The sequence below is a fragment of the Dipodomys merriami genome, unplaced genomic scaffold (genome assembly GCF_024711535.1).
Source record: "Dipodomys merriami isolate MVZ:Mamm:240054 unplaced genomic scaffold, mDipMer1.0.p SCAF_3, whole genome shotgun sequence".
Taxonomy (NCBI): Eukaryota; Metazoa; Chordata; class Mammalia; order Rodentia; family Heteromyidae; genus Dipodomys; species Dipodomys merriami.
Genome location: NW_027204492.1, coordinates 47,439,597 through 47,465,094, shown reverse-complemented (window position 1 = coordinate 47,465,094; position 25,498 = coordinate 47,439,597). Strand labels below are relative to the sequence as shown.

The window sequence follows — 25,498 nt, the reverse complement described above, 5'->3', positions numbered from 1 at the left end:
TATGCAAAATTTTAATATTTTACCTATATGTGATAAGATCCTCATAGAAATTCTAAAAGAAATAATTACAAGCACTTGAATTGTCAACATTATGTCTCTTTATGTGGATGGAGCCTTGAGAGTAATATTTCCTTGAAGTTGGTTACATCATCATGATAGGTATGGTTGTTGATAGCTATGATTCAAAACAGAGACAATATGGCCTGATTTTATTAAATACTGCCTGTTTTTCTTTCTTAATCACTAAAACCATACAGATTAATTTGCTTTGTAATTACCTAAATATCCTCTGCAACTTTTTAATAAACCTGTTCGTGAATAATACTGATTTATTTTAAACGAAGTAATCCTTAAAGCTAAAACCCCTGACTCAGTATAAACATCAGTGGACAATCTAAAGATTATAGAATTAAAACAGCCAAAAGAATGAGAAAATTTGATACTTTGTAATTTATTCTGTTTCTAAATAATCCTTAAGTTCATTGCCAGCTTAGTCTAGTTATAAAACAGTTATAATAAAGACATTAGATTTTTATTATACATATGTACTTTTTTCTGTACTATGATTTTTTTTATTCTGACTATGCCATTTGTCTTTAGTGTCTCTGAAAAAGAAATAAAATATATAAGCTAATAATTTTTTTTTTTTGCATCCAGTTGTGGGGGCTGAACTCTGGGCCTGAGCGCTGTCCCTCAGTTCTTCAGCTCAAGGCTAGCGCTCTACCTCTTGAGCCACAGCGCCACTTCCGGCTTTTTTCTTTTTGCTTATGTGGTGCTAAGGAATCGAACCCAGGGCCTCATGCATGTAAGGCAAGCACTCTACCACTGAGCCACCTTCCCAGCCCCAAGCTAATAATTTTTTATCACTACTCTGTGATTAGAAACCTTTTGTATTTTGGGGGGAAAAGGGGATCTCAAAATTATTTTCTGTTCAATTTTTCAGGTAAAGAAGGATAACGACTGCTTAATCTATTATGTTAATTTGTGTCAGTGAAGGCTGGAAACAAATATCTCATAAGTTAATCCAACTTTCAAAAATATGTTATTATAATTAAGTGATAACAGAATGCAGCTAACAACACTTTAACTGGGACTATTACTACAAATCCTTAAATATATGTTCTTTCATGACTGGAATAGTTTGTCACAAAAATTCAGACATCTTTAAAAATATTGAATAAGTCTTATTTTATTGGTTATTTAGAGCTTATTTTAAAAATCCACAGTATTGTCACTAGTACCCATTAAAAACTTACCTACAACTTAAAAAAAAAAACCTTACATGAGTTACAATGAATTGAATTCACTCTTCATTCATTATCTTTGTTTTTATATTTGTTATTTAAATGACTAAAAAATGCTAAAAATTTCATCTTGTTTCTTTCCAGATTAGAGATACAAAGTCATCAGATCAAAAAACAACACTTTTGCATTTTCTTGCTGAACTTTGTGAGGAGAAATACAGAGATATTCTGAAGTTTCCTGATGAACTGGAACATGTAGAGAGTGCAAGCAAAGGTAATTGTTTTTTACTGCTTTTAAGCTGTTTCTGGTCTTAGTACTTTTTTTAATGGTATGGTTAAAAAAGAAATCTATGAACATCATTATTCATAAAAGTATTTTTATTTGTTTACTGATACAAAAAAGCAGGAAACTATTTTCCATTATTTTATATCAGACAACCTGTTCTTTTTTCCCCTTTTCAAAGGTTTATGAAGGATTTACTTTAACAAGCTAAAGTAAGGAGGAACAAAAAGAGGGAGTATTTTGTTTTCACATAGGAACTACAAAAAAAAAAAAACCTGTCTTCTTTATTAATTCTTTTTTTCCTGCTCCATAGGTTTAAACTTAGCACTTTTTGATTGGTAGCAAAAAGCATTTTCATTTGAGCCACACTCCAGCTCTTTTACTTTTGTTTTTTTTCAAATAAGTCTCACTTTTTGCCCAAGCATACCTGGATTATGATACTCCTATTTATGCTTTTAACATAGTCAGCTTTGCATTGCTTGAGAATAAAGTGTTATGAACTTTTTACCTGTCTAAACCTAAATTTGAGTTCCTTCCTATCTCTGCCTTATAAGTATCTGGGATTATAGATATGAGCCACCATAGCAGGCTTTGTCATTATTTTATTTAATCAGTGTTAGGCTATTGAAGTCTTCATACCTCTGAGAAGATAATGCATTGATGCTTTAATTTTGTAATAACTTAAATGTATTTTTTTGCAAAACGATTGTCAGATAGTAATTTCATCATATGGTAAATTATGAAGTTTAAAAGACATGTAGATATATAGACATACACAGAAAAAGCCCATATAATAAGAATTAATGTGAAAAGTTTGTATCAAAAGGTAATATCCTGTAGTTTAGATAAACCAAAAAAGTATTTTGAAACGATTAATAAGAGAAAGAATGGGGAGAGGGAAAGTGAGAGAAAAATTAGGGAGGGGGTAAAAAGGTCAACAAGAAATGTACTTATTACTTTACTTATATAACTGTGACCCCTCTGTACATCACCTTGACAATAAAAATTTTTTAAAAAATAATGGAATAAAAATATTGTAATAAAAAATAAAAAAATGGATTCACAGAGGTGTCCAAAGGTAAAAATGTAAAGATAGGGACTTACAGACAAGAGCTAGGGACTTACTTTGAAGACAGAACATCACGTGAGCAAAGCACTGTATCCTCATGTTTTACAACTTTGGTGGGAGAGTATTGTGTGCCATTTAGTTTTAGTGGGCAGGAAAGCCTCCTTAAGGGATAAAATGGGTGTTACTTGGCAACATTGAGGAATGACTCAAAAAGAAGAACCAACAATGCCTATAATATTTTAATGTGAGAGAATTATCCTATCCATTTTGTATTATCTATTCTTGGAAATATATGTATATATATAATTTGAAATTACACTGTAGTTATCTCTTTCTACTCCTTTGAGGACTTTTAGTAAGAACCTAAAACATTTTTTTTATCCAACTATGAATGTAAAATATTAACTTCATAGATCTTTTATTGTCCTTTGAAGGACAAAAAGTGGGTCAATAAAACTGCAAATACTGTTCATGAACATTTTTCAGTGGTCATTTATGCTACTTTCGTATTGTCAATCAAATCTGAAATGTACTTCTTCAGTTTTACCCAATGCAACTTGTTTTGTGGCTCAAGAACCAGACTAACCTAAAAGATAAACTCTAGCTCCATGGTAATATATATATTCTTATTGCCAAGTGTTTGTAGTATGCTAGGAAATGACAGCTTGGTTGGAAACACTTTCTAAAAAACTCCTGTTCCTTACCTCTTGGATTTAAAAATCAAACTTTTATGTTTAGAGGCACATTTACTGACAAGTCATTATTTTAAATAATAATATGTAGAATATTATATTATAATTTGACATGTAAAATTCTAGAAGTCAGAACACTTATCAAATTTCATCACTTTTTTTGTTTTTGTTTTTGTTTTTGTTTTGTGATCCTGGGGTATGAACTCAGGGCCTTGGTGTTGTCCCAGAGAGTTTTCTTTTGTTCAAGACTAGTGGTCTACTATTTGACCCATGGCTCCACTCTGGCTTTTTGGTGGTTAATTGGACATAAAAGTTTCATGGACTTCCCTGCCTGGGCTGAGTTGGAACCTTGATCCTTAGCATTCATTGTCTTAAGGAGCTAGGATTAAAGGCATGAGATATCAGTGCCCATTTCTATTGCTTTTTGATTGTCCGCTATCAGAATTTTTTAAATATTTGTAAAATATGTAAACTGAATTTTAATACATTATGAGAAGAAATAACATTCAGAGTATATCTATATAGATATTTTTTTTCTGTCAGTTGTGGGGCTTGAACTCTAGGCCTGGGTGCTGTCTCTGTGTTCTTCAGCTCAAGGCTAGCACTCTACCACTTGAGCCACAGTGCCACTTCTTGTTTTCTGAGTGGTTTATTGTAGATAAGAGACTCACGGACTTTTCCTGCCTGAGCTGGCTTTGAACCGTGATCCTCAGATTTCAGCCTCCTGAGTAGCTAGGATTACAGGCGTGAACCACCGGCACCCGGTACATTAAATGTTCTGTCTATATTATTGTGCATTTTATTCTTTTTTTGATTGAAACATTTTTTATTGTGAAAATACCGTACAGAGGGGTTACAATTACATGGGCAAGGTAATGAGTGCATTTCTTATCAAGTATTGTTGCCTCCTCCTTTGTTTCCCCTTCCCATCCCCTTCCCATCCCCTTCCATCCCCTCCCCTCCCTGCACCAAAGTTGTAAGGTTTGTTTTTCGACATAACGTCTTGTACATCTCATTGTTGCAATGGGTCCACCTGTATCCCTATTTTATTCTTATATTGTTTTTTTTTCACATGAACGTAACTGAAAATGTATTATAGTTGCAATAATATGGAAAAACTAAAATGAAATCTATAATGAAAATCTTTGGTTTCTAAAGTCTACTTATTTAACATTTATACATCTATCTATATGCTACTATCACTGCATCTCACATACTTTGTAATTTATAATGCACTCAGCTTTGTTTCTGTAGGCTTGAAAGTCTAAGATCTAGTGGGAAGCTTCTCACTGTGTCAAAACTTGTTGGAAATGTAACCTATTTTCACTTTCAATTTTTGTCATTAGGATGTCGCAAACTTCTACAAAATTCTGTATTGCGCTGGTAATCTTCATGTACACAGTGTTTAGCAGCCAGCTGAGACCATGCCAATACAATACTATTTCCCTGTAAATTACAGAAACAAACAAAACAATGAGAATATTTTGTAAGATATTACTATATAAAAGAAAACAAGACATGAACTTGCAGTTTCATTCCTGTTTAAAATCATCAATATATTCATGAGGAAGTTAGAGCCCTCATGACCTACACTCTTCTCATTATGCCTGACTTACATTGTCTTTTGAGAATACCTGCATATTGTAGCAGTGCTTGGGCACATAGCTACATATGCAATATAGATATTTAACTAATGATATGACCACTGATATAACTATATATGTGCTGCATAATATTTCTGTCAAAAATGCACCAAATTGTATATATGAAGGTTATCACATAAAATAATACCATCTGTGATGTCATAGCTATCTTAAAGTACAAATATTCAGTGATGTTCACACAGCAACAGATACTCCCAATGACTCATTTTTCATAATTTCTGCAAATAATATATGATTGCATTTGTATGTATGATGTTTTTTAGATATTTACATAGACATTAGTTATAACATTTAACCATTACTGCTGCTGCTGCTAAAGGTAGACTATAGCACACAGGTTTTAAAATGTCCTATTACCAATTTCTAATCTTAATTTTTCTACTTTCTAGTTCTGTATCAGTGAGCTAGTAATTTAACCTTCTAAGTTTTTGTTTTGTCATCTGTAAAATAAAATGACACTAATAATAATATTCAATGATTTAACATATGAAGAGCCTCCAATAGAAAGCTTGACATATAGTAAGAATTTATCTGTTGTTTTACCCACTGTCTTTAGTGGTAGTAGTCATAGTAGTAGAATTGATGCACCAGAAGCATAATACAGTTTTTTTCTCTTATTTTACATAGTGTATGTTGAATACATTATTTTTATTGTCCTGTTAGGAGGGACTAGTTTTATGTATGTCCTCAGGGTCAGATAAGCATGTATTACATTCAGTTTTGTTTTATATCCCTGGGCTTTTGCTAAATCCTTACATATATTCTTCTTTTCTGATAATCACCAACTTATTTTTTCAAATGTATTTTAACAGCCATGTTTTTCTACTGTGTTTTCTATTGTGTTTTCCCATCCCAGTGTTTGGGTTATAGCAATCGCCATTCGTTTTTTTCCTCCTCCTTTGCTTCCCCTTACCATCCCTTTCCACCCCCAACCCTCCACCTTTCCCCCCAACCCTCCCCCCCCACACCTGCCCCATCCCTCCCATCCCCATTCTTAAGTTGTTTTGACTAGCTCTTTTTCTTTCTCTATTAAATTCAGTCTCTGAGTTCTCAACTCAGAGAGATTTTAAGCACATTCTGCCTCCTTCATTTCCTTCTAGTTCTCACTTCAGTGCACCCAGACATATATTCTCTTGAGCTCTTTTTATTCCTCTCTAATAATTCGGTGTGTATGACTTCATGATGCATCCTCTGCTTGGAAATCTCACCTGCCCTGTCCTCCAAGACAACTGGCCATCATATGCCAAATCACAGTTCAGAATCCATTTCCTTTTTTTCATAATGTCTTCTTACTAAACCTTTAGGAGAAAATACTTTTGAAGTTAGTCTTCAGGAATAAACAAACTAATGAAAAGTCAAGTCATTTATATCTTATTTATAGATAAATGCCTTTCCTTAATATTTGAATCAAACTTGTCTTGTTTAATCTACTAGCAATTTCAGTCTTATTCTATCACTTTCTATACCATATTTAATACGCTCTACACATCACACTCTTACAGTGAAAACAAAAACAGATGATTGCTATATTACTAATTTTTAATAATCAAATTGCTCCTTATGTAATGATGCCCTTCTTCAATAACAAAAAGGTACCTTGAACAAAAAATCTGCAAGGATGAAGGAAAAAATTAGTTAATGATTATACTATACAACTTACATTTAACAAGAAAAAACCTGTATTACTACTAACGTCTTTTTCTAAGATTTTGCATTACTAGAATCTAGGTACTGTATTTGAAAAATTGAAGATCTTTTCTAACTATGTAGCAAGTGAAAAGCTGATTTTGAACACTAAAGATATATGTCACAAGGATGAAAAGGAAAAAACAATCACCTGAAAGGGAGAAAAAAATCACCTGAAATTGAAACGTAAAGAGAAGTATATGATATTAATAGAAAGTTTTATCCATTAGGGGTACTTTGGTGGAAGAAGTTTATGATGCATAAGGAGTAATTATGTTTTTATTTACATTTGTTTAGTTATTTAGTTAGATATCCTTGTAGGGACAGGGGATGTGAGCAAGCCAAGTGAGGGAGGGGAACATATCACATTATTTTAAACAGTCTCATGGCCTTTTTGAAATTGAGAAGCCAATTATATAATGAAACTTTATTACTATTAAAAATGATAAAATATTTCTCTGTTCATTTTAGTTTAGTTTACATTATAAATCTGGAGATCCTTACAATCATGATCTTTCTTTAAGAGGAAAATGGTTACTATGGACACTGATACTTTTAAAACATTGAAAGCCAGGACTAGATCTTGACCTCAGGAAATGGGCACTGTAAGTTAGTTTTTTTCACCTAAGGCTAGTGCTCTACCACTTGAATCACACTTCTACTTCAGCTATTTTGAGGCTTAGTTGGACATTCCTTCCATGGCTGGTTTTGAACCTATCCTCAGATCTCAGCTTCCTGAGTAGGTAGAATTACAGCCTCAATCTACCAGTACCCAGCTGAAATTATTTTTGATACTCTCAAAATTCAATTTTTCCTAGTGATTCATTTTAACCACTACATATGTATGTTGTGTAATATATCTGCATATACACCTGCACATATATATATATATATATATATATATATATATTGTAAAGTATTGCTGGTGTCCTGGATATATTTGATTATTTCGCCCCTCCCCTCCCATTGCTATCATTTTAACTTTCATCTTTAAAGATTTTTATAGTTTGATTTAAACCCTCTACTGTTTTATAAGCTAGCTCCAGGGATTAAACCAATAGGGTTTGTAAAGTTTAATTAAAACTATTCCATTCAATAGGGGGAAAATTATATTAATGTGTTTGAAAGAACAATTAATCCTAAGGTTTTATATAAATCCAAAAGGGGTTTTATTTCAGTTAAGTAAGTACTATCTTAAAGAGTAAAGCTAGTTGAGTTTCTAATGAGCAGTGTACATTTCCTATGATGTAAGTAACTGTAAATGTTAATAGACAACTACAGTATTTGATATCTGCTGTTTTTTCATGTCATCATATTTACTGTTTATCTGTTTATTCAGTCTGATTGCTTCACAGGATTAATAATGATAAAAGTTCTAATTAGAGGAAATCTAGACAAATTTCAAGGAAATATAGAAGAAAAGCGAAAAGTAGAGTATAAATTTAGTGTTTAATGAGACAGTGAGAGAGAGAGAGACAGAGAGAGAGAGAGAGAGAGAGAGAGAGAGAGAGAGAGAGAGAGAGAGAGAGAGAGAGAGAGAGAGAGAGAGTCAGAGACAGACACACAGAGTGAAATAGGGAACTTTAAAGATTATCTAACCCATGGTCATAGGTGCCTAAGGGGCATTTAGTCCCACTTCATCATTTTACCCTCAACAAAGAGGAGACACAGAATACTGAAGAAATTCCCTGGGGTCACATATCCAATGGTAGTGTAAATATAAATTTGTAGTATTTATTTCAAGTTATTTTGTTAGTGTATTTCTGCTCAATGTTTACTGCCTTTTGTGGCTTAACATGTACCTATTATTTATTATTATTTATTATCTATTATTTATGGTTTTTATAACAGTGGAGACCAGTTCTCAGAATAATCATGAAAAGTGATCCAGATCACACAGTTAAACATGAGCTAAGATTTCTTTGTATGTTTCTGTATCCTTATTTTTATACTGGTAGTAGCACTGAGTGTAATATCAGCAGCACAGTTGGAAAAGGTGTTTTCATATATATATACATATATATGCATATATATATATAAGATATGCTATTGAAGCAATATTATCTTTGGTAAATTCTTTCCTTGCTTTGGAATATTAATTATTTAAATTAGAAATACACAGAATCATAAAAGTTACAAATACTAGTGTACCTTAAAGTTTAATTAGCTGTGCTTTAAGAGTACAGTTAACAGTGCCAAGTGCAGCAGCTCACATGTGTGATTCCAGCTACTCAGGAGGTAGGGAACAGGAGAATATGACTCAAGGCTACCTCAGGTTAAAAAAAAAAAAAAAAGCAAGATCTGCCTTAGTAAGCCATGTGTGCCGGCATATACCCATGATGGTAAATATTTTTTGTTAATACTGAGAACAGCAACACACTACACAATGACGAATTTTTGAACTTGTACAATAATTCCTGTGTCTTTTGCTATTATAAACCATACTGAAGCAGTATTCTTCAGAAGAAAATGAGTTGTCTCATATTTTCTTTAAGTAGGTATGTGAATTAAACCCAGGACTTTGCATATGCCAGGCTAGAGCTCTGCCACCCAGCTGAAAACCCAGATCCATGAAACATTTCTATGAATTATTTTAGGCTACATCGAAATTTAGTAGGAATGATTCTTATCCCTTAAATGGCACATGGGTTGAACATTTTTAAAAGAAAAATATCTCAGAATGTTCAGCCTTACAAATTATGAAAAAATGCCCAGAAGTATCCCAATATTATACAAGTTAGTTTCATGTACCATATTGGTACAGGTTAAAAAAATTAATGTGGCCGGGCACTGGTGGCTCACGCTGTAATCCTAGCTACTCAGGAGGCTGAGATCTGAGGATCGCGGTTCAAAGCCAGCCCGGGCAGGAAAGATCCTGAGACGCCTATCTCCAATAAACCACCAGAAAACCGGAAGTGGCGCTGTAGCTCAAGTAGTAGAGCGCTCACCTTGAGCTGAAGAGCTGAGGGACAGCGCCCAGGCCCAGAGTTCAAGCCCCAGGACCGACAAAAAAAATAAATAAATAAAAAATTAATGTGTATCACAAATAGTCAATGCTGTTAAAAGAGATATAGTGGTGTAGGTGCCAGTTGCTCACACCTGTAATCCTAGCTACCCAGGAGGCTGAGATCTGAGAATTGCAATTGAAAGCCACCCTGGGCAGGAAAGTCCCTGAGACTCTTATCACCAATAAACCACCAGAAAACTGGAAGTAGAGCTGTGGCTCAAGTGGTAGAGCACTAGCCTTGCACTGAAAATCTCAGAAACAGTGCCTAGACACAGAGTCCAAGCCCCACAACCAACAATGACAACAAAAAGACATACAGAGGAAATGAAGTTCAAAGTAGATTCAATTTTTTAGGGTGCAAAATTAATTAGCGTTAATTGGAATTCAAGTTAATTGGAAATCCTTAAATATTTTACCTAAAAAAATTCATTATAAATGGGCAGAAGAATTTTTATACAAGAATTCCATTTACAGTAATTCAATATAATAATAATTTAATAATTTACAATAATTAAACATTGGGAATTATTCAAATGGCTTTCTATGACAAACGATAACAATGTGAATCATAGAATGTATATACATATAATGTTTTGACAAAATTTATCTTTAAAACATTTCCCTGGCAGGGGCTGGGAAGGTGGCTCAGTGGTAGAGCGCTTGCCTTGCATGGATGAGGCCCTGGGTTAGATTCCTCAGCACCACATAAGCAAAAATAAAATAGCTAGAAGTGGTGCTGTGGCTCAAGTGGTAGACCACTAGCCTTGAGCTGAAGAGCTGAGGGACAGCGCCCAAGCCCAGAGTTCAGGCCCTACGACCGGACACACACACACACACACAAATTTCCCTGGCAAAAGAAAATATATAAAAATTTTAAGTAATATGCACAAAATCAATTTTAAATCATAAAATCCTGAATGATTTTTCTTTATTCATATTTGATTATTTATTTTTATTTTATTTATATTTTTTATTTATTTACAGTTGATTCTAATTTCTGTAGAAACTATATTTAATAGAGTGATCACAGAGTTATAAATACTGACCAATTTTTTCTAAAGAAACTAAATTATTAGTTTGCAATAAATCTCTGATCACAATATTTATCAGTTCAACATTCCATGCTCTTATTTTATGTGCATTTCCTATTTAAGACACTGTACTTACTATTTATTGTTAATGCATTAGCATATTTATTCAGATGGTCATCAACAATATACTTCATACTTGAATGAAGTGTATGTAGCCCATGTATTTTCTCTGTCAAGGACACCATAGCATTCTTTTGCTTGGAATGCTAGTCAGCATTTCAGTATTATATGTGGGGTCATTTTTTAAGTATGTGTATCAGTACTGGGGCTTGAACTGTCCTTGAGCTTTTCTTGCTCAGGTTAGTAGTCTACCACTTAAGCCACAACTCCTCTTCTATCTCCTTGGTGTATATTTCAAGGTAACAGTGTCAAAGACTTTCCTGTCTGTGCTGACTTTGAACTACATTCCTCAGATTTCAGCCTTCTGAGTACCTAAGATTACAGGCATGAGCCACTAGCGCTCAGCTACTTAGGACCGTTTTAATAACACAGTTTTCCTCAGGTGCATGCTTGTAATGCCACCCTCGGAAGACTGAGACTATGAAATATAAATTTGAGGTCAGCCTTGATTATACAGTAATTTCAATGCCAGTCTCGAGTGCATACAAATACAAACCTCCAGGTGCTGGAGGCTCGTGCCTGTAATCCTAGCTACTCAGCAAGCTGAGGTCTGAGGATTGTGGCTCTTAGACTGCCCAGGCACTCAGTCCATGAGACTCTTACCTCCCCCAACAAAAATAAGTAAATAAATAAAAATTAAATATCAGAAAACAGGAAATGGATCTGTAGCTCAAAGTAGTAAAGCACTAGACTTGAGGAAAAATAGATCAGGGACAGCACCCAGGTCCCAAATTCAAGCCTTATGACCAACAGTGCGTGTGCTCACACCCACACACTGCCACAGAGACCCTTAAAAATAGTGTGCAAATATCAGAAAAATATGGCAAGAAGTTAGGCACTAAAATGGACACTGAAGCCAGGGCATCAGGTTACTCAACTTCATGTGAGAAAGTCACAACACTAATTTCTCACCACTCTCCATATCTGTGAATCAATATTGAATGAATTTCCAGATAGATTTTAGCAAGTGATCAGGTCTGTGAATAATGAGGAATAATGAGAATTTTCTGTGTATGTATATTTGCAATCATAAACATTAAGTTGATCTCATACAGTTCATTCATTTATTCATTTTCATAAGAAATAATTATTCTGGGCTGGGAAGGTGGCTCAGTGGTAGAGCACTTTCCTTGCAAGCCTGAGGCCCTCAGCACCATATAAGCAAAAAGAAAAAAAGCCGGAAGTGGCGCTGTGACTCAAGAAAAAAAAATAAAAAGAAATAATTATTCTGCCCCATCTGTCATAGGCTTAGCACAATTCTCAACACCTTACCTAAAATACTGAATAAAGAAAAGTTCTGCAGACAAATACATGTAATTCTACTTAGTAACAAACATTAAATAAAGCAAGTTAAAATACAAGAAAGCTAGGGAATAGGCCATGATATAGGATTTTATATTATATTTAGTGGTTAGGGAGATTGACACCTGGCAGGAAATATTTGAACTGATGAAACTGAAGTAACAATTCATGTTCATATCTCAGTGAAGGACACCACAAGTAATTGAAAGAGCAAATGAAAAGGTCTTGAGACTTGAAAATCCTTAATGGATTGGAGGGAGAATAAGAGAGTCACTGTGGTGGTAACAAAAAGAGTGAGGAAGAACATGGCAGATAGAGAGGCTGGAGGGGAAGCCAGGAGCCAGAGAATGTATGACCTTAAAAGGCCTTGAATGAACTTTGGATGTCATTCAGAGTTTGATGGGAATCCATTAACAAGCTTGATATCATTCCTATACACTTAAGTGTAGTATCAATCTGGCTTATATTTCAAAGGCTCATGCAAGCTGTTAGGTGGAAAAATGAATTGCAATAAGACAAGGCATATATTGTTTGGTTATTGACTATACTGATTGAGGCAAGATACTACCATGAATTGGGTTGACTGGTCAAGATTAAAGATAATGTCAATTATACTTACTAATAAATAAAATATAGACTATTAGACTAGGATGTGGCCAAAAGGGAACCCTACTACATTGTTGGTGGGAGTGTAAACTTGTTCAATCACTTTGGAAAGCAGTATGGAGGTTCCTCAAAAGACTCCACATAGAGCTCCCCTATGACCTAGCAATCCCACTTTTGGGCATTTGCCCAAATGATCACGTCTTTTTTAATTGTAGAAAGCTGGCAGGTCATAAATCAGGTGGCTAATAAGCAGGCCTTGGTGGCAAACACTGGCGTATAATCTTCCAAGGCCTAAAACATTGGCATATGGTGGCCAGCAAGTCATTTCCAACACTTTGCATTGTTAACAATGCAGTCAGATAGTGTTTTTCAGAAGTAAGTGAGCCAAATGCCAGCCTAGCTTATTGCTGTACTTGGAAAATACTATTTGCCCAAATAAAGCTTAGGAAAGTAAAGCTTCAATATGTACCTAATGATATCCACCTGCATACAGATGACCAACTAATTTAGAAATACAGTTGGTCTTGCACCAAAGCTGTTACATGGTTTATAGAATTCTTTCCTGTAGAGGAATATATAAAAATCATCATTGGTACTTAAATTTTTCCCACTTTATGACTGTTTTGTGAAAGTAGCAATGTAGAACTCTCTACAATAATAATATATAGAATTAGTCTACAGAAATAAAAATTATTTCTTAGATCAAAAAATGTTCTTTTTTTTTTAATTTATTTTATTTTATTTGTGAACATACTGTACAGAGGGGTTACAATTACATGGACAGGATAATGCGTACATTTCTTACCAAGCATTGCAGCCTCCTCCTTTGTTTATCCTTCACATCCCTTCCCAGCCTCCCCCCTCCCCCCCCAGTCCCAATCCTTCTCCCCCCCCCCCCGCCCCCTCCTCCCCCCCTGCACAAACATTGTAAAGCTCGTTATGGACATGACAACTTGTACTTCTCATTGTTGCAACAGGTCCACCTGTATCCTTAAACGACTTGTCCTATATTTATTTACACAGTATACTATATGTATATATGTATATACATATATAAATACTATTAATTCAATTTTTCATATATGTTGTTCTGGTATTGAGCTAGAACTCAAAGCCTCACACAATTTCTTTTGCTCAAGTCTGGTGCTCTACCATTTCAACATGGTACCAATTCCAGCTTTTGCTGGTTAATTAGAAGTAAGAGTGTCTTGAACATTTCTACCTGATCTGGGTCCAAACTGTGAACTCAGATCTTAGCCTCCTGAGTAGCTCAAATTACAGGTGTGAGCCACCAGCACTTGCTCTTATTTTATTTTATTTTTTTTTAACTTTTAAATCTTTATTCATAGGGCTATGTAGTTTTATACTATACAAGGTAATAATTACAATATTTCTAATCAATGTTTATATGCTACCGGTCAGCTAGTCTTTGGGCAATTTATGTAATTAGTGTGATACCTAATCAGAATATGAATATAATTGATATAAAAGTAATATAAAATTGTCAAAATAAAATATCATATAAGTCATATTAGCTTAAGGATTCCTTCAACATTATTTGTTTACAATCAAATAATTCTAGATCATTTAGATAATTTTTAAATGAAATATATAGTTCAAAATTTTAATTGGTTAAAAATGAATTTAAGCTCTTAAAAAATGTTCTTTTTAAATATCTTTTATACACAATATAAACTCTATATATTCAAATCTCATTTTGTAAAATGTAAAATAGCTGAGCTCTAGTGACTCACCTGTAATCCTAGCAGACTGACATGTGAAGATCAGGGTCCAAATCCAGGCCAGATGGATAGTTCTTGATAGTGTTATCTACAATTAAATGATTAAAAAACCGTGGTTGTTACTTGTGTGGTGGAGCACTAATGTTGAACAAGAAAAGTTCATGGACAGCATCCAGGCCAATAGTTCAAGCCCCATAACCAGCATGAAAAATAAAGTATCTTTATGATCTTGAATCCCCCCTTTTTACCTGAGTCATAAACAGTGAAACAATTCAATTTAGAATTGTAGAATTATGTGGCATTTCAATATGCATTGAATTTGGGATGTATCAGTAATGGAGAGTGAAGAAAACAGTAAGGCAGAAATATGGCCAAGATAAGAAGAATGATGTTTATATTCAGCTATTGCTCCTAAATTATGTAATAATAAAAAAGTACCTATATTTATTTTTATCACCCTTTATTGATGGATTTTATTTCTGAGACCAGCAGCCATAATACTTATGTTCAAAAATGCTGAAAAAATTCTAGAAGTAAATATAATTTCAGATTCTAGTATCATAAATTAAATTTGGGATATGTAAAATTTATTCTGTCTGATCAATTCTCAAAACAGTGCCAAACAATTAGCATTTTTAAACTTTATAGTCTGTCTCTTTTTTTCCCCAAACTAATTCTCTTAGATTCACTATCATTTCAAATTGGCACATAAATGTTTACGTTGAACCTTAATGTAATATTAAATGATTGTGAAGTTCAAATAGTTTGTAATGTATAATTTTATTTTGTGTGGTCATTAATTGAGGCAGAATCACCTTCTGAGCATGATGTTTTATGAAATAAAATCACTGCCATATTTTATTGCATATGAAAAGTAATATATATATCTGTAAACTATTTTTCTTGGTTTTCTAAGAGCCATAATCAGTTATCTTGTTCATTTTATTGCCTTATTCTTGTCTTATATAGTTTAAAAAGCATAGAAATAATTATGATTAATGATGCTATTTACAAGATTATATTTATGATATTTGTGTTATTACTGTATTTTTAAATTCTAAGCAAATAACTAAGGTCAAAGGAAGTAAGTATATCAGAGGAAGTAAAATTGTAAAATATCAGAGGAAGTACAAATGTCTCCCATAAGTAATTGTCAAATTGTGTCAGAAACAGTTCATGTGCATTAGATCAATTCTATTTCATTCTCTAGATTTTTGAACTCTGTGTAAACTGAACTCCAGGCAATTTACACACAAAGACAGATTGTATACTCATCAGCAATGTTTTATTCAATAGTGCTGATTGCCAGTATGTTTGTGTGGCTTATAGGTGAAAGCACTGTAGTACCATAGATAAAATTGAATATTGGGGCTTGGATGTAGAATGTGACTGAGTGATAGAGCACTTGCCTAATATATATGAGGTACTGGATTTGATCCCCAGCACTGTCAAAAAATCAATACGTAACAATTACCATAGTTACTTTTGCTAGAGCTTTGTGTGTGTGTGTGTGTGTGTGTGTGTGTGTGTGTGTGTGTGTCTGTGTGTGTGTGTGTCTGTGTGTCTGTGTGTCTGTGTGTTTGAAGGAGTACCAGACCCTAGTAGCTGAGGCCTGTAATCTTAGCTACTCAAGAGCCTGAGATCTAAGTATCATAGGTCAATGACAGCCTACGCAGTTAAAGTCTTTGTGACCCTTCTCCAAATAACCACCAAAAAGTCAGAAGTGGATCTGTGGTTCATCTCAGTAAAAGAGCTCAGTGAAAGAGCTGAGTAAGGGGGCTGGGAAGGTGGCTCAGTGGTAGAGCGCTTGCCTTGCATGGTTGAGGCCCTGGGTTGGATTCCTCAGCACCAAATAAGCAGAAAAAAAAGCCGGAAGTGGCACTGTGGCTCAAGTGGTAGAGTGCTAGCCTTGAGCTGAAGAGCTGAGGGACAGTGCCCAGGACCAGAGCTCAGGCCCACGACCGGACCGCCCCCCCCAAAAAAAAAATATAAAAAACAATGCTGAGTAAAAGAGCTTTGAGTAAAAGAGCTCATAAACAAACATTCAGGCCCTGAATATATACAGGAAAGGAAAAAAATACTTTTTTGACAAATTTTTTATTTTTCTGGGGAAAACTAAGTGCTAATTAAATTATTATGAAACAAAATTAAACCCTTTATACTGATATTTCTTTCTGTATTTGTGAGTATGTGTATTTACTAACATTTCTTTGTGTATGTGTATTCACTAACATTTCTTTGTGTGTGTGTGTATGTGTGTGTGTGTGTATGTGTGTATGTGTATTTGTGTATATGTGTATGTTGTCCTGGGATTGTCCTCAGGCCTTTTGCTTGCAAGGCAACTGCTTCAACTCTGAGTTATTCCTCTAGTCCTTATCTGTGATGGCTGTTTTGAAATAGAGTCTTGCTTCCTATGATGGTGCATATGTGGACCATGACCTGCTTCTTTCAATTTTTCCCTTATAGCTGGGATTACAGGCACATACCACACTGTACATCTTCATTCCTTTAAGATGGACTGACATTTTTCTGCCTGGAATGGCCTGAAACCGTAATCTGTCCATTTTTCAGCCTTTCAAGTAGTACAATTATATACATGAGCCACCTGTCACTGACACACCTAAAGTAGCTTTAACATGCTTTGAAAATCAGATATGACTGAATTGTTATTTCTTCAATTTTACTGATTAGATCCATTCCCAACAATGCAAAACAATGCCAAAAAGTATTTGCTGAAAAAAGCTGTTTCACAGCGAATCATGATATATTAATATATTACTGATTTTTTAATGATGTTGGTACCCTGCATCTGGTATATACATTTCTCTAAATTTGGGAAATGAAGAGTAAACAAATATATCATATTGCATATGAACTAATCATGCTGCTATTTAACAATGAAAATCCGAACACTTTGCTCTGTAAACATCAAGTCCTCTATTTCCTATCACCTAAGAGTATATTCTTCAGCTAAACTGAGTTACATTCTGTTTAGTAGGCTCAGACATTTTTTCTACTCTACTGTATATTATATTCTCTACCTTCGTTGTTAATCCAGTTCATGATTGCGGTTTCAGTTAAATTACTATGCATTCCTAGTATACTTCTAGTAGTAAAATATTTTCCATTTAATTTCCATTTACTTTTGTGTTCATGGAGATCATCACAGTTATGACTGCAGGGTTTTTTTATTTTGTCTATTAAAGTATTAAAATACATGATGTATGTAATTAACAGCCTCTATATAGGTTGTCCTTATGAAACTTGCTACCAATGTAGATATATATTTGTATATCTTTTGTACAAGAGTGAAATTTTGCATAGATTATACCTGAATTTATGTGTCTCTCTTAGGAATAGTTTTAATTTTTTTTCTTATAATGAAAAGATGCTGAACAGAGGAGTTAACAACAATATTCATACTATTCCCTAAAAGATGAACACACTACGTTATGAACAAAAAATAGACTTGCAGCTGTTTTGCAAATGCCTTTTTTGTATATTTTTTTTATTGTACACAGGGGTTACAGTTACATCAGTAAGGTAATGAGTGCATTTCCTATCGAACATCCTCCTCCTTTGTTTTCAGAGCACCATGTTCGTAGAGAAAAATATGGAAAGAGGCACTTACCTTTCATTGAACACCAGTACTATTCCTTCAGTATCCAACCAACTGTCTTTTGGTATCAGGATTTAAGTAAGGTCACAATAGGTGGTGCCATAATTCTGTACTTCATGACTTAGGAAAATATAAAGTGTTATTTGGCTCATTAAAGAAAAGGAGAAAATATTTTTTTATCGTGAAAATACCATATATAGGGGTTACAATTGCATGGGACAGATAATGAGTACATTTCTGATCAAGCATTGTTGCCTCCTCCTTTGTTTCCCCTTCTTATCCCTTCCCATCTCCCACCTCATTACCTCCTCTCCTCTCATCTCGCCCCCCCACACAAAGTTGTAAGTTCTTTTTTTTGTCATAACAAATTGTAATCTCATTGCTGCAATGGGTCCACCTGTATCCCTATTTAAACGATTTGTTTTTTCCCTTCCCCTCCACAAACTATACCAACATCAAATACAGTGAAAACAGGGGTTATACTGTGAGGGAGGGACATTCAAAGCAACAAAGAAATCATCTCACAAATATTTTAGGAACAATCGCATGAAAGAAAATACATTTGAATACTTATCTTGGGGCTCATTTCACGAAACATCAACTTATCTGACCTATTCTGCTTGTCTCAGACATATAGTAGTTAATTGGAAATACGAGAAACCTTGGGACCTACATTTCTTTGGGCCTGCTTTACTTCACTTTTCCAAGTCTTTCCATTTCCTAACAAATGGGGCAATGTCATTCTTTCTGAAGAAGGCATAGAGTTCCGTTATGTATATATAACACACTTTCTTGATCCATTCATCTACTGAGGGGCATCTGGGTTAGTTCCATATCTTAGCTATGTTAAATAATGCTGTAATAAACATAGTTGTGCTGGTAGATTTAGTATGGTCTTGCTTGTGATTGTTTGGTAAGTGCCCAAAAGTGGGATTGCTGGATCACAGGGGAGCTTTATGTGGAGTCTTTTGAGGAACTTCCATACTACTTTCCAAAGTGGTTGAACAAGTTTACACTCCCACCAACAATGCAGTAAGGTTCACTTCTGGCTACATCCCCTCCAGCATCTGTTGCTATGGAGTTCTTGATTATAGCCATTCTAAATTGAGTGAAGTCAAATCTCAATGTTGTTTTGATTTGAATTTCCTTTATGGCTAAGGAGATTGAGCATTTCTTCCTGCGTCTATTGGCCATCCCTTCCTCTTCAGAGAAGTTTCTCTTTATGTCTTTAGCCCACTTATTTATTGAGCAGTTGTTTCTTTGAGGATTTGTTGTTGGGGGATTTAATTTTTTGGGTTGTAAGTATATTTTAGATATGAGACCCTTGTCCGTTGTATGGCTAGTGAAGATCTTGCAATCCGTGGGCTTTCTATTGATCTTCCTAGCTATGTCTTTTGACACAGAAGCTCCGCAATTTCATGCAATCTCTTTCTTTGATTTGTTGTGTTTCTGGGTCTCTATTAAGAAAATGTCGGCCTGTGCCAAGGAGACCTAGGGTTTCTCCTATTCCATCCTGTGATGTTTTCAGAGTGTCTGCTTTGTTTCTGAGGTCTTTAATCAATTTGGAGTTGATTCTGGTGCAGGGTGATATATAAGGATCTAGCTTTAGTTTTCTACAAGTAGTTAACCAATTTTGTGAGCACCATTTACTGAAGAGGCTGTCTTTCTTCCATTCTGTTTTTTTAGCTCGCTTATCAAAGATTAGATGGCTATAGGTCTGTAGGTTCATTCTGGGTTTTCAATTCTATTCCATTGGTCCTAAGGGCTGTTCTTGTGCCAGTTCCAAGCTGTTTTCCTTTCTATGGCTTTGAAGTAGAAGTTGAAATTTGGTATTGATATTCATCCAGCACTATTCTTTTTGTTAAGGATCATTTTTGCTGTTTGGGGTCATTTATTGTTCCATATGAATTTTTGGATTGCCTCTTCTATTTCCTTGAATAATGAGGTTGGAATATTGATGGTATTGCATTGAATTGGTGATAGCCTTGGGAAGTATTGCCATTTTCACGATGTTAATCATTCCAATCCAGGAGCATGGGAGGTTTTACCATTTTCTAAGTTCTGTTTTGATTTCCGTTTTCAGGTTTTTAAAGTTTTCATCATAGAGGTCCTTCACTTCTTTGGTTAAGTTAATGCCTAGGTATTTTCTTTTTTGAGGGGCTATTACAAATGGAGTTGCTTTCCTGATTTCAGCCGCCCTCATCTCATTGTTGGCATACAGAAAAGCCATTGATTTTTGAGGGTTAATTTTATACCCTGCTACTTTGCCAAAGTTTTGAATCAGCTTGAGTAATTTGGGAGTGGAGTCCATGGGATTCTTTAAATACAAGATCATGCCATCTGCAAAGAGGGAGAGTTTTACTTCATCTTTCCCTATTTGGATCCCTTTTATGTTTGCATCTTGTCTTACTGCTGTAGCTAGACATTCTAATGGTAGATTGAAGAGAAGTGGACAGAGTGGACATCCTTGTCGCATTTTTGAGTTTAGAAGAAATGGCCTTAGTTTTTCACTATTAAGTACAATGCTGGCTGTAGGTTTGTCACATACAGCCTTTATTATATTGAGGAATGTTCCATGGATTCCTAATTTTCCCAGAACCTTCATCATGAAGGGGTGTTGGATGTTGTCAAATGCTTTTTCTGCATGTATTGAGATAACCATGTGGTTCTTATCATTGCTCCTGTTGATGTAATGAATTATATTAATTGATTTGAGTATATTGAACCAGCTTTGCATCCATGAAATAAATCCTGTTTGATCGTGGTGTATGATTTTTTGCATGAATTGTTGAAGTCGATAGGCCAAAATTTTGTTGAGAAGTTTTACATCAATGTTCATCAAAGAAATGGGTCTATAGTTTCTTTCTTTGCTGAGTCCCTGCCAGGGATTGGGATGAAGGTTATGATGGCTTCATAGAATGAGTTCAGTAGTGAAATTTCTCTTTCAATTTCATTGAAGAATTGGAGGATTTTGGTGTGAGCTCTGCTTTGAAGGCCTTGTAGAATTCTGCTGAAAACCATTTGGTCCTGGGATTTTCTTAGATGGGAGGTCTCATTGCGCTTTCTATTTCAATGCTTGATAGGGGCCTGTTAAGATGGTTTAACTCATCTTGGTTTAGTTTCAGCATGTGGATATTTGCTTGAAAAAGGTCCTTTTCTGCCAAGTTCTCAAACTTATTAGCATAAAGATTTGAGAAATATTCCCTTATAATTCTGAATCTTGGTTGTTTCTGTGGTGAATTTTCCATTCTCATCTCTGAGTTTATTTATTTGAGTGTGTTCTCTCCTTTTTCTGATAAGATTTGCTAAGGGTCTGTCAATTTTGTTATTTTTTTCCACGAACCACCTCTTTGTTTTGTTGATTCTTTCTTTGTTTTTTTTTTGGGGGGGGATTCTAATTCATTCAATTCTGATTTAGTTTTAATTATTTCTTTCCATTTACTGGATTGGGGTTTATCTTGCTGATCTTTTTCAAGGAGGCTCAGCTGTCTCATTAAATTGTTGGTTTCAGATCTCTCCGATTTGTTGATGTAGGAACTCAGAGCTATAAACTTGCCCCCGAGTACTGCCTTTGCTGTGTCCCACAGCAGCTGGTAATTTGTGTGTTAATTTTTGTTGAATATTATGAACATTTGAATTTCACTTCTAATGTCTTCCATGACCCACTTGTGACTCAACAGTGTGTTGTTCAGCCTCCATGTGTAACAGGACTTTCTGTGGTGGCTTTTGATGATGAGTTCTAATTTTATTCCCTTGTGGTCTGAGAGAATGTAAGGTATAACTTCCATGTTTCTGAATTTGGACAAGTTTTCTTTGTGACCTAATATGAGCTATTTTGGAAAATGTTCCATGTGCTGCTGAGAAAAACTTGTATTCTGATGCTGCTGGGTGAAATATTCGGTAGATGTCTGTTAAATCTAGTTGATATATGCAGTTGTTTAGATCTTTGGTTTTTATTTTGAGTTTTTGCCGAGTTGATCCATCTAGTGGGGAGAGTGTTGTGTTAAAGTCCCCAATAATTAATGTCTTTGGATCTATGTGAGATTTGAGTGAAAGTATTGTTTCTTGGATAAATTTGGGTGCTTAGTTGTTTGGCACATAGATATTTAGAACTGTAATATCCTCCTGAAGGAGAAATCCCTTAATTAGTATGTAGCAACCTTCTTTATTTCTTCTCACTAATTTTAATTTGAAGTCTATTTTATGTGATATTGGGATTTCAACTCCTGCCTGTTTATGGGGCCCACTTATTTGGAAGATTTTGTTCCAGCCTTTCACTTTCAAAATGTGTTTGTTTTTATGGGTGAGGTGTGACTCCTGAAGGCAGCAGTAGAAAGATCTTGCTTTTTAATACAACTAGACAGTCTATGTTGCTTAATTGGAGAATTAAGTTCATTAATGTTGAGTTAGGCCTGAGAGGTGTTTGGTAGTTCCTTCCATGTTATCCACCTTCTTGGGGACTGCTGCAACGGGGTTCTTCCTATGTTTCTTGGATTCTCAGTTTGGGTGTCGTTTCTTGGCCTTTATTGTGGTCTTGTTGATTTTCTATGTGTAGGACATCTTTAAGTATCTTTTGTAGGGCTGGTTTGGTGGAGATATATTGTTTCAGTTTTTCTTTGCTATGGAAGTGTTTTATTTAACCTTTGGTTATAAAGGAGAGTTTAGGTGGGTACAGTATTCTTGGTTGATAGTTGTTTGTCTTTAGGGCATGGCATACATCATTCCAGGCTCTTTTTGCTTTAATTGTCTCTGCTGAGAAATCTGAGGTGATTCTAATTGGTTTCCATTTATATGTTACTGATCTTTTCGCCTTGACAGCTTTTAGGATCTTTTCCTTGGTCTGAAGTGATCCTGTGCAGATTATAATGTAGCAGTGGGATATCCTGTTCTGGTCTGGTCTATTTGGGGTACTAAAAGCTTCTTGTATCTGAATCTTTTTGCATGTTTAGGAAGTTTTTCTAGAATCCTGTTAAACAAATTTCCTAGACCATTAACTTCTGTCTCTATGTGCTCCTCTATACCCATTTTCCTCAGATTAGGCCTTCTGATGGTGTCTTCCAAGTGTTGAATAGATCTATCATATTTCTTGAGTTTGTCTTGGATAGTTGTATGTTCTTTCTCTATAATATCTAGGCTGTCTTCAATCCCCGAGATTTGATCTTCTCCATGGTCTAATCTACTGTCAAGACTTTGTACTTTGTTTTTATTTCTTTTCCTTCTAATTGGTTGGCTTTGATGGCTTCAAATTCTTTGTTGGAGCTTATATGAACTTCTTCCTTAATTTGATGTTCAGTGTTTATTCTCAAATCACTTAGTTGATTGGTTATGGTTTCCTTGGACTCCCATTCTTTCTGTCGGGTTCCATTCAGCATTCCCTTTGTGGTCTCCCTGAATTCTTTCATCTGTCTGTTTATGGATTCCATGAATGCCTCTATTGATCTTTTTCTATTGTCATCCTGCTGTTGCAATTCCTGTATTACTCTTTGATTAGCTTCCGCACATTTACACAATTCCTGTTGTTCTCTTTGACCGTTCTCAGCCTGCTCGAGCAATTCCGGACTTTATCTGTTCTCAACTGGCTCATGCAATTTCTGTCTATCTCTTTGTTATCAGCCTGCTCACACAATTTCTTTATTTCTCTTTGATTGTTCTCAACCTGCTTGTGCAATTCCTGTATCAATCTTTGAGTAGCTTCCTCACACTCATAAGATTCCTGTATTGATCTTTGGTTTGCCTCCTCTGTCTCCTTATCACACTCACACTGAGTCCTTTGCAGGTTTTCAATCTTTCCACTCACCATGTTTACCAGTAGTGCTTGCAGAGCTTTTTGGTAACTCTCCTCTGGATTATTCATTATCTGTTCTTTCACCTGATTATCATGAGTGGGAGTTGAGATACCCAGACTTGCCATTTTCCTTGTGTTTTTCTGGCTTGTTCTGCCCATTTGATATGAAAGTAACACCAGTTTTGTGCTATAGCACTATTTTGAGGCAAGCATCAACCAAAGTCCTGTAGTTGCACAGTCAAAAGGCTGCATATACAAACTAGTTCAACAGATACAATCTATTCAACATCAAACAACTATGGATTAATGGGCTAAGAACAGGAAAGAAGAATTTGGCAAACCAGAAATTATTAGGTTTAGAGAGAAATGTGGGGGAAAATAGGAATAGAGGGATGTGCAAAGGTAAAAGGTGAGTGAAATTAACCAAGTCCTAATCTGAAAGAGGGAAATGTATTGGACAGAATGATAGGAGAGAGAGAGGAAAAAAAGAGACAAGAAAAAAATGGAAAACAAAAATTTAAATTTAAAGAGTGAAACTTAAAATTGATCGAATTTTAAAGGTGAAATTGAGAGAAGAATGGTGATAGGATGAGAGGAGGGGAGGGATAGAATGGAGACATGAAAAACTAAAAAATATTTTAAAGTTATTTAGGTATAAAGAGATAATACTGCCATTCAGTAATTTAAGCCTAAGAGGTTTTGAATTGAGTAATAAATTTCAGTATTAAGTGTGTACACAAGGTCTAATAATCGATGACAGGTATATCTGAGGATGAGCAGAATAGTAATTAAGTCACAGAAAAAAAGAACGAAAGAGAAGATAAAATGAAAAGAATGAGAAAGTTAAAAAAGGACCAAAAAGTCAATAGAGATTTTTTAAAAAGCACACACATACATATACAGCTAAAATAAAAATTATAAGAGGAAAAATAAAAAAATTATTAGAAAACATTTTTTTTAATTTTAAAATTAAAAAAAGGTACAGAAAAATTCTTTAATTTTTTTGGGAGGTTAAGGGGTGGATGGGAAGATCCTGTATCTCCCTTGTGTCTGTAATCTGTCTCTTGATGGAGTCTCTGGTCTGCTTGTGGTGTTTGGTTTTCCTGTGGCTTGATTGGTTTCTTAAGTCATTTTATTTGAGTAAGCAGAAAAATGCTCTGCTTTTTGTGATCCTCCTCTCAGGCTAGTTCAGTGGGAGGCAGATCTGCTCTCTGAGTATCTCAAAAGAGGGAGATGCCTGTTTTCTCTAGTTTTGAGATGCTGTGATGAGGCTAGGTTCTGGGTAGAGTTGAGGCCTTTTAGCAGACAGTAGCTTTTTCTTGAGGGGCTAGCTTATGAGAGACTCACAGAGCCCAGCCTGGAGCCATTCTCAGGATTTATGTTTACTGAATTTCAATTGATTGTATAGGCTGCTGTAGGGAGGAGCTCTATTTATCTGGCTCTGGTTATCCAGTGAAGAAAGACACTCCTCTGGGGCAGGAGTTTTCCTCTGCCTGGGCTGGGTGACTTTCCACTTGGTGGAGCTGAGCCTGGCAGGTCAGGTCAGGTTCCTGTGACCTGTTAAATGAATCTTTTGTTTTCTTCCAAG

General features: G+C 35.0%; 1 protein-coding gene across 4 annotated transcripts in view; it reads left to right on the top strand.

Annotated features, from left to right (window-relative positions):
- Diaph2 (diaphanous related formin 2) overlaps window positions 1-25,498 on the top strand; it is an 812,745-nt gene that overhangs the window by 387,859 nt on the left and 399,388 nt on the right. For all 4 annotated transcript variants that reach the window (XM_070040099.1, XM_070040098.1, XM_070040100.1 and 1 more), the window contains one exon: window positions 1,389-1,518. In XM_070040099.1, the coding sequence (XP_069896200.1) occupies window positions 1,389-1,518 (130 nt within the window). The remainder of the gene's footprint in view (window positions 1-1,388; window positions 1,519-25,498) is intronic.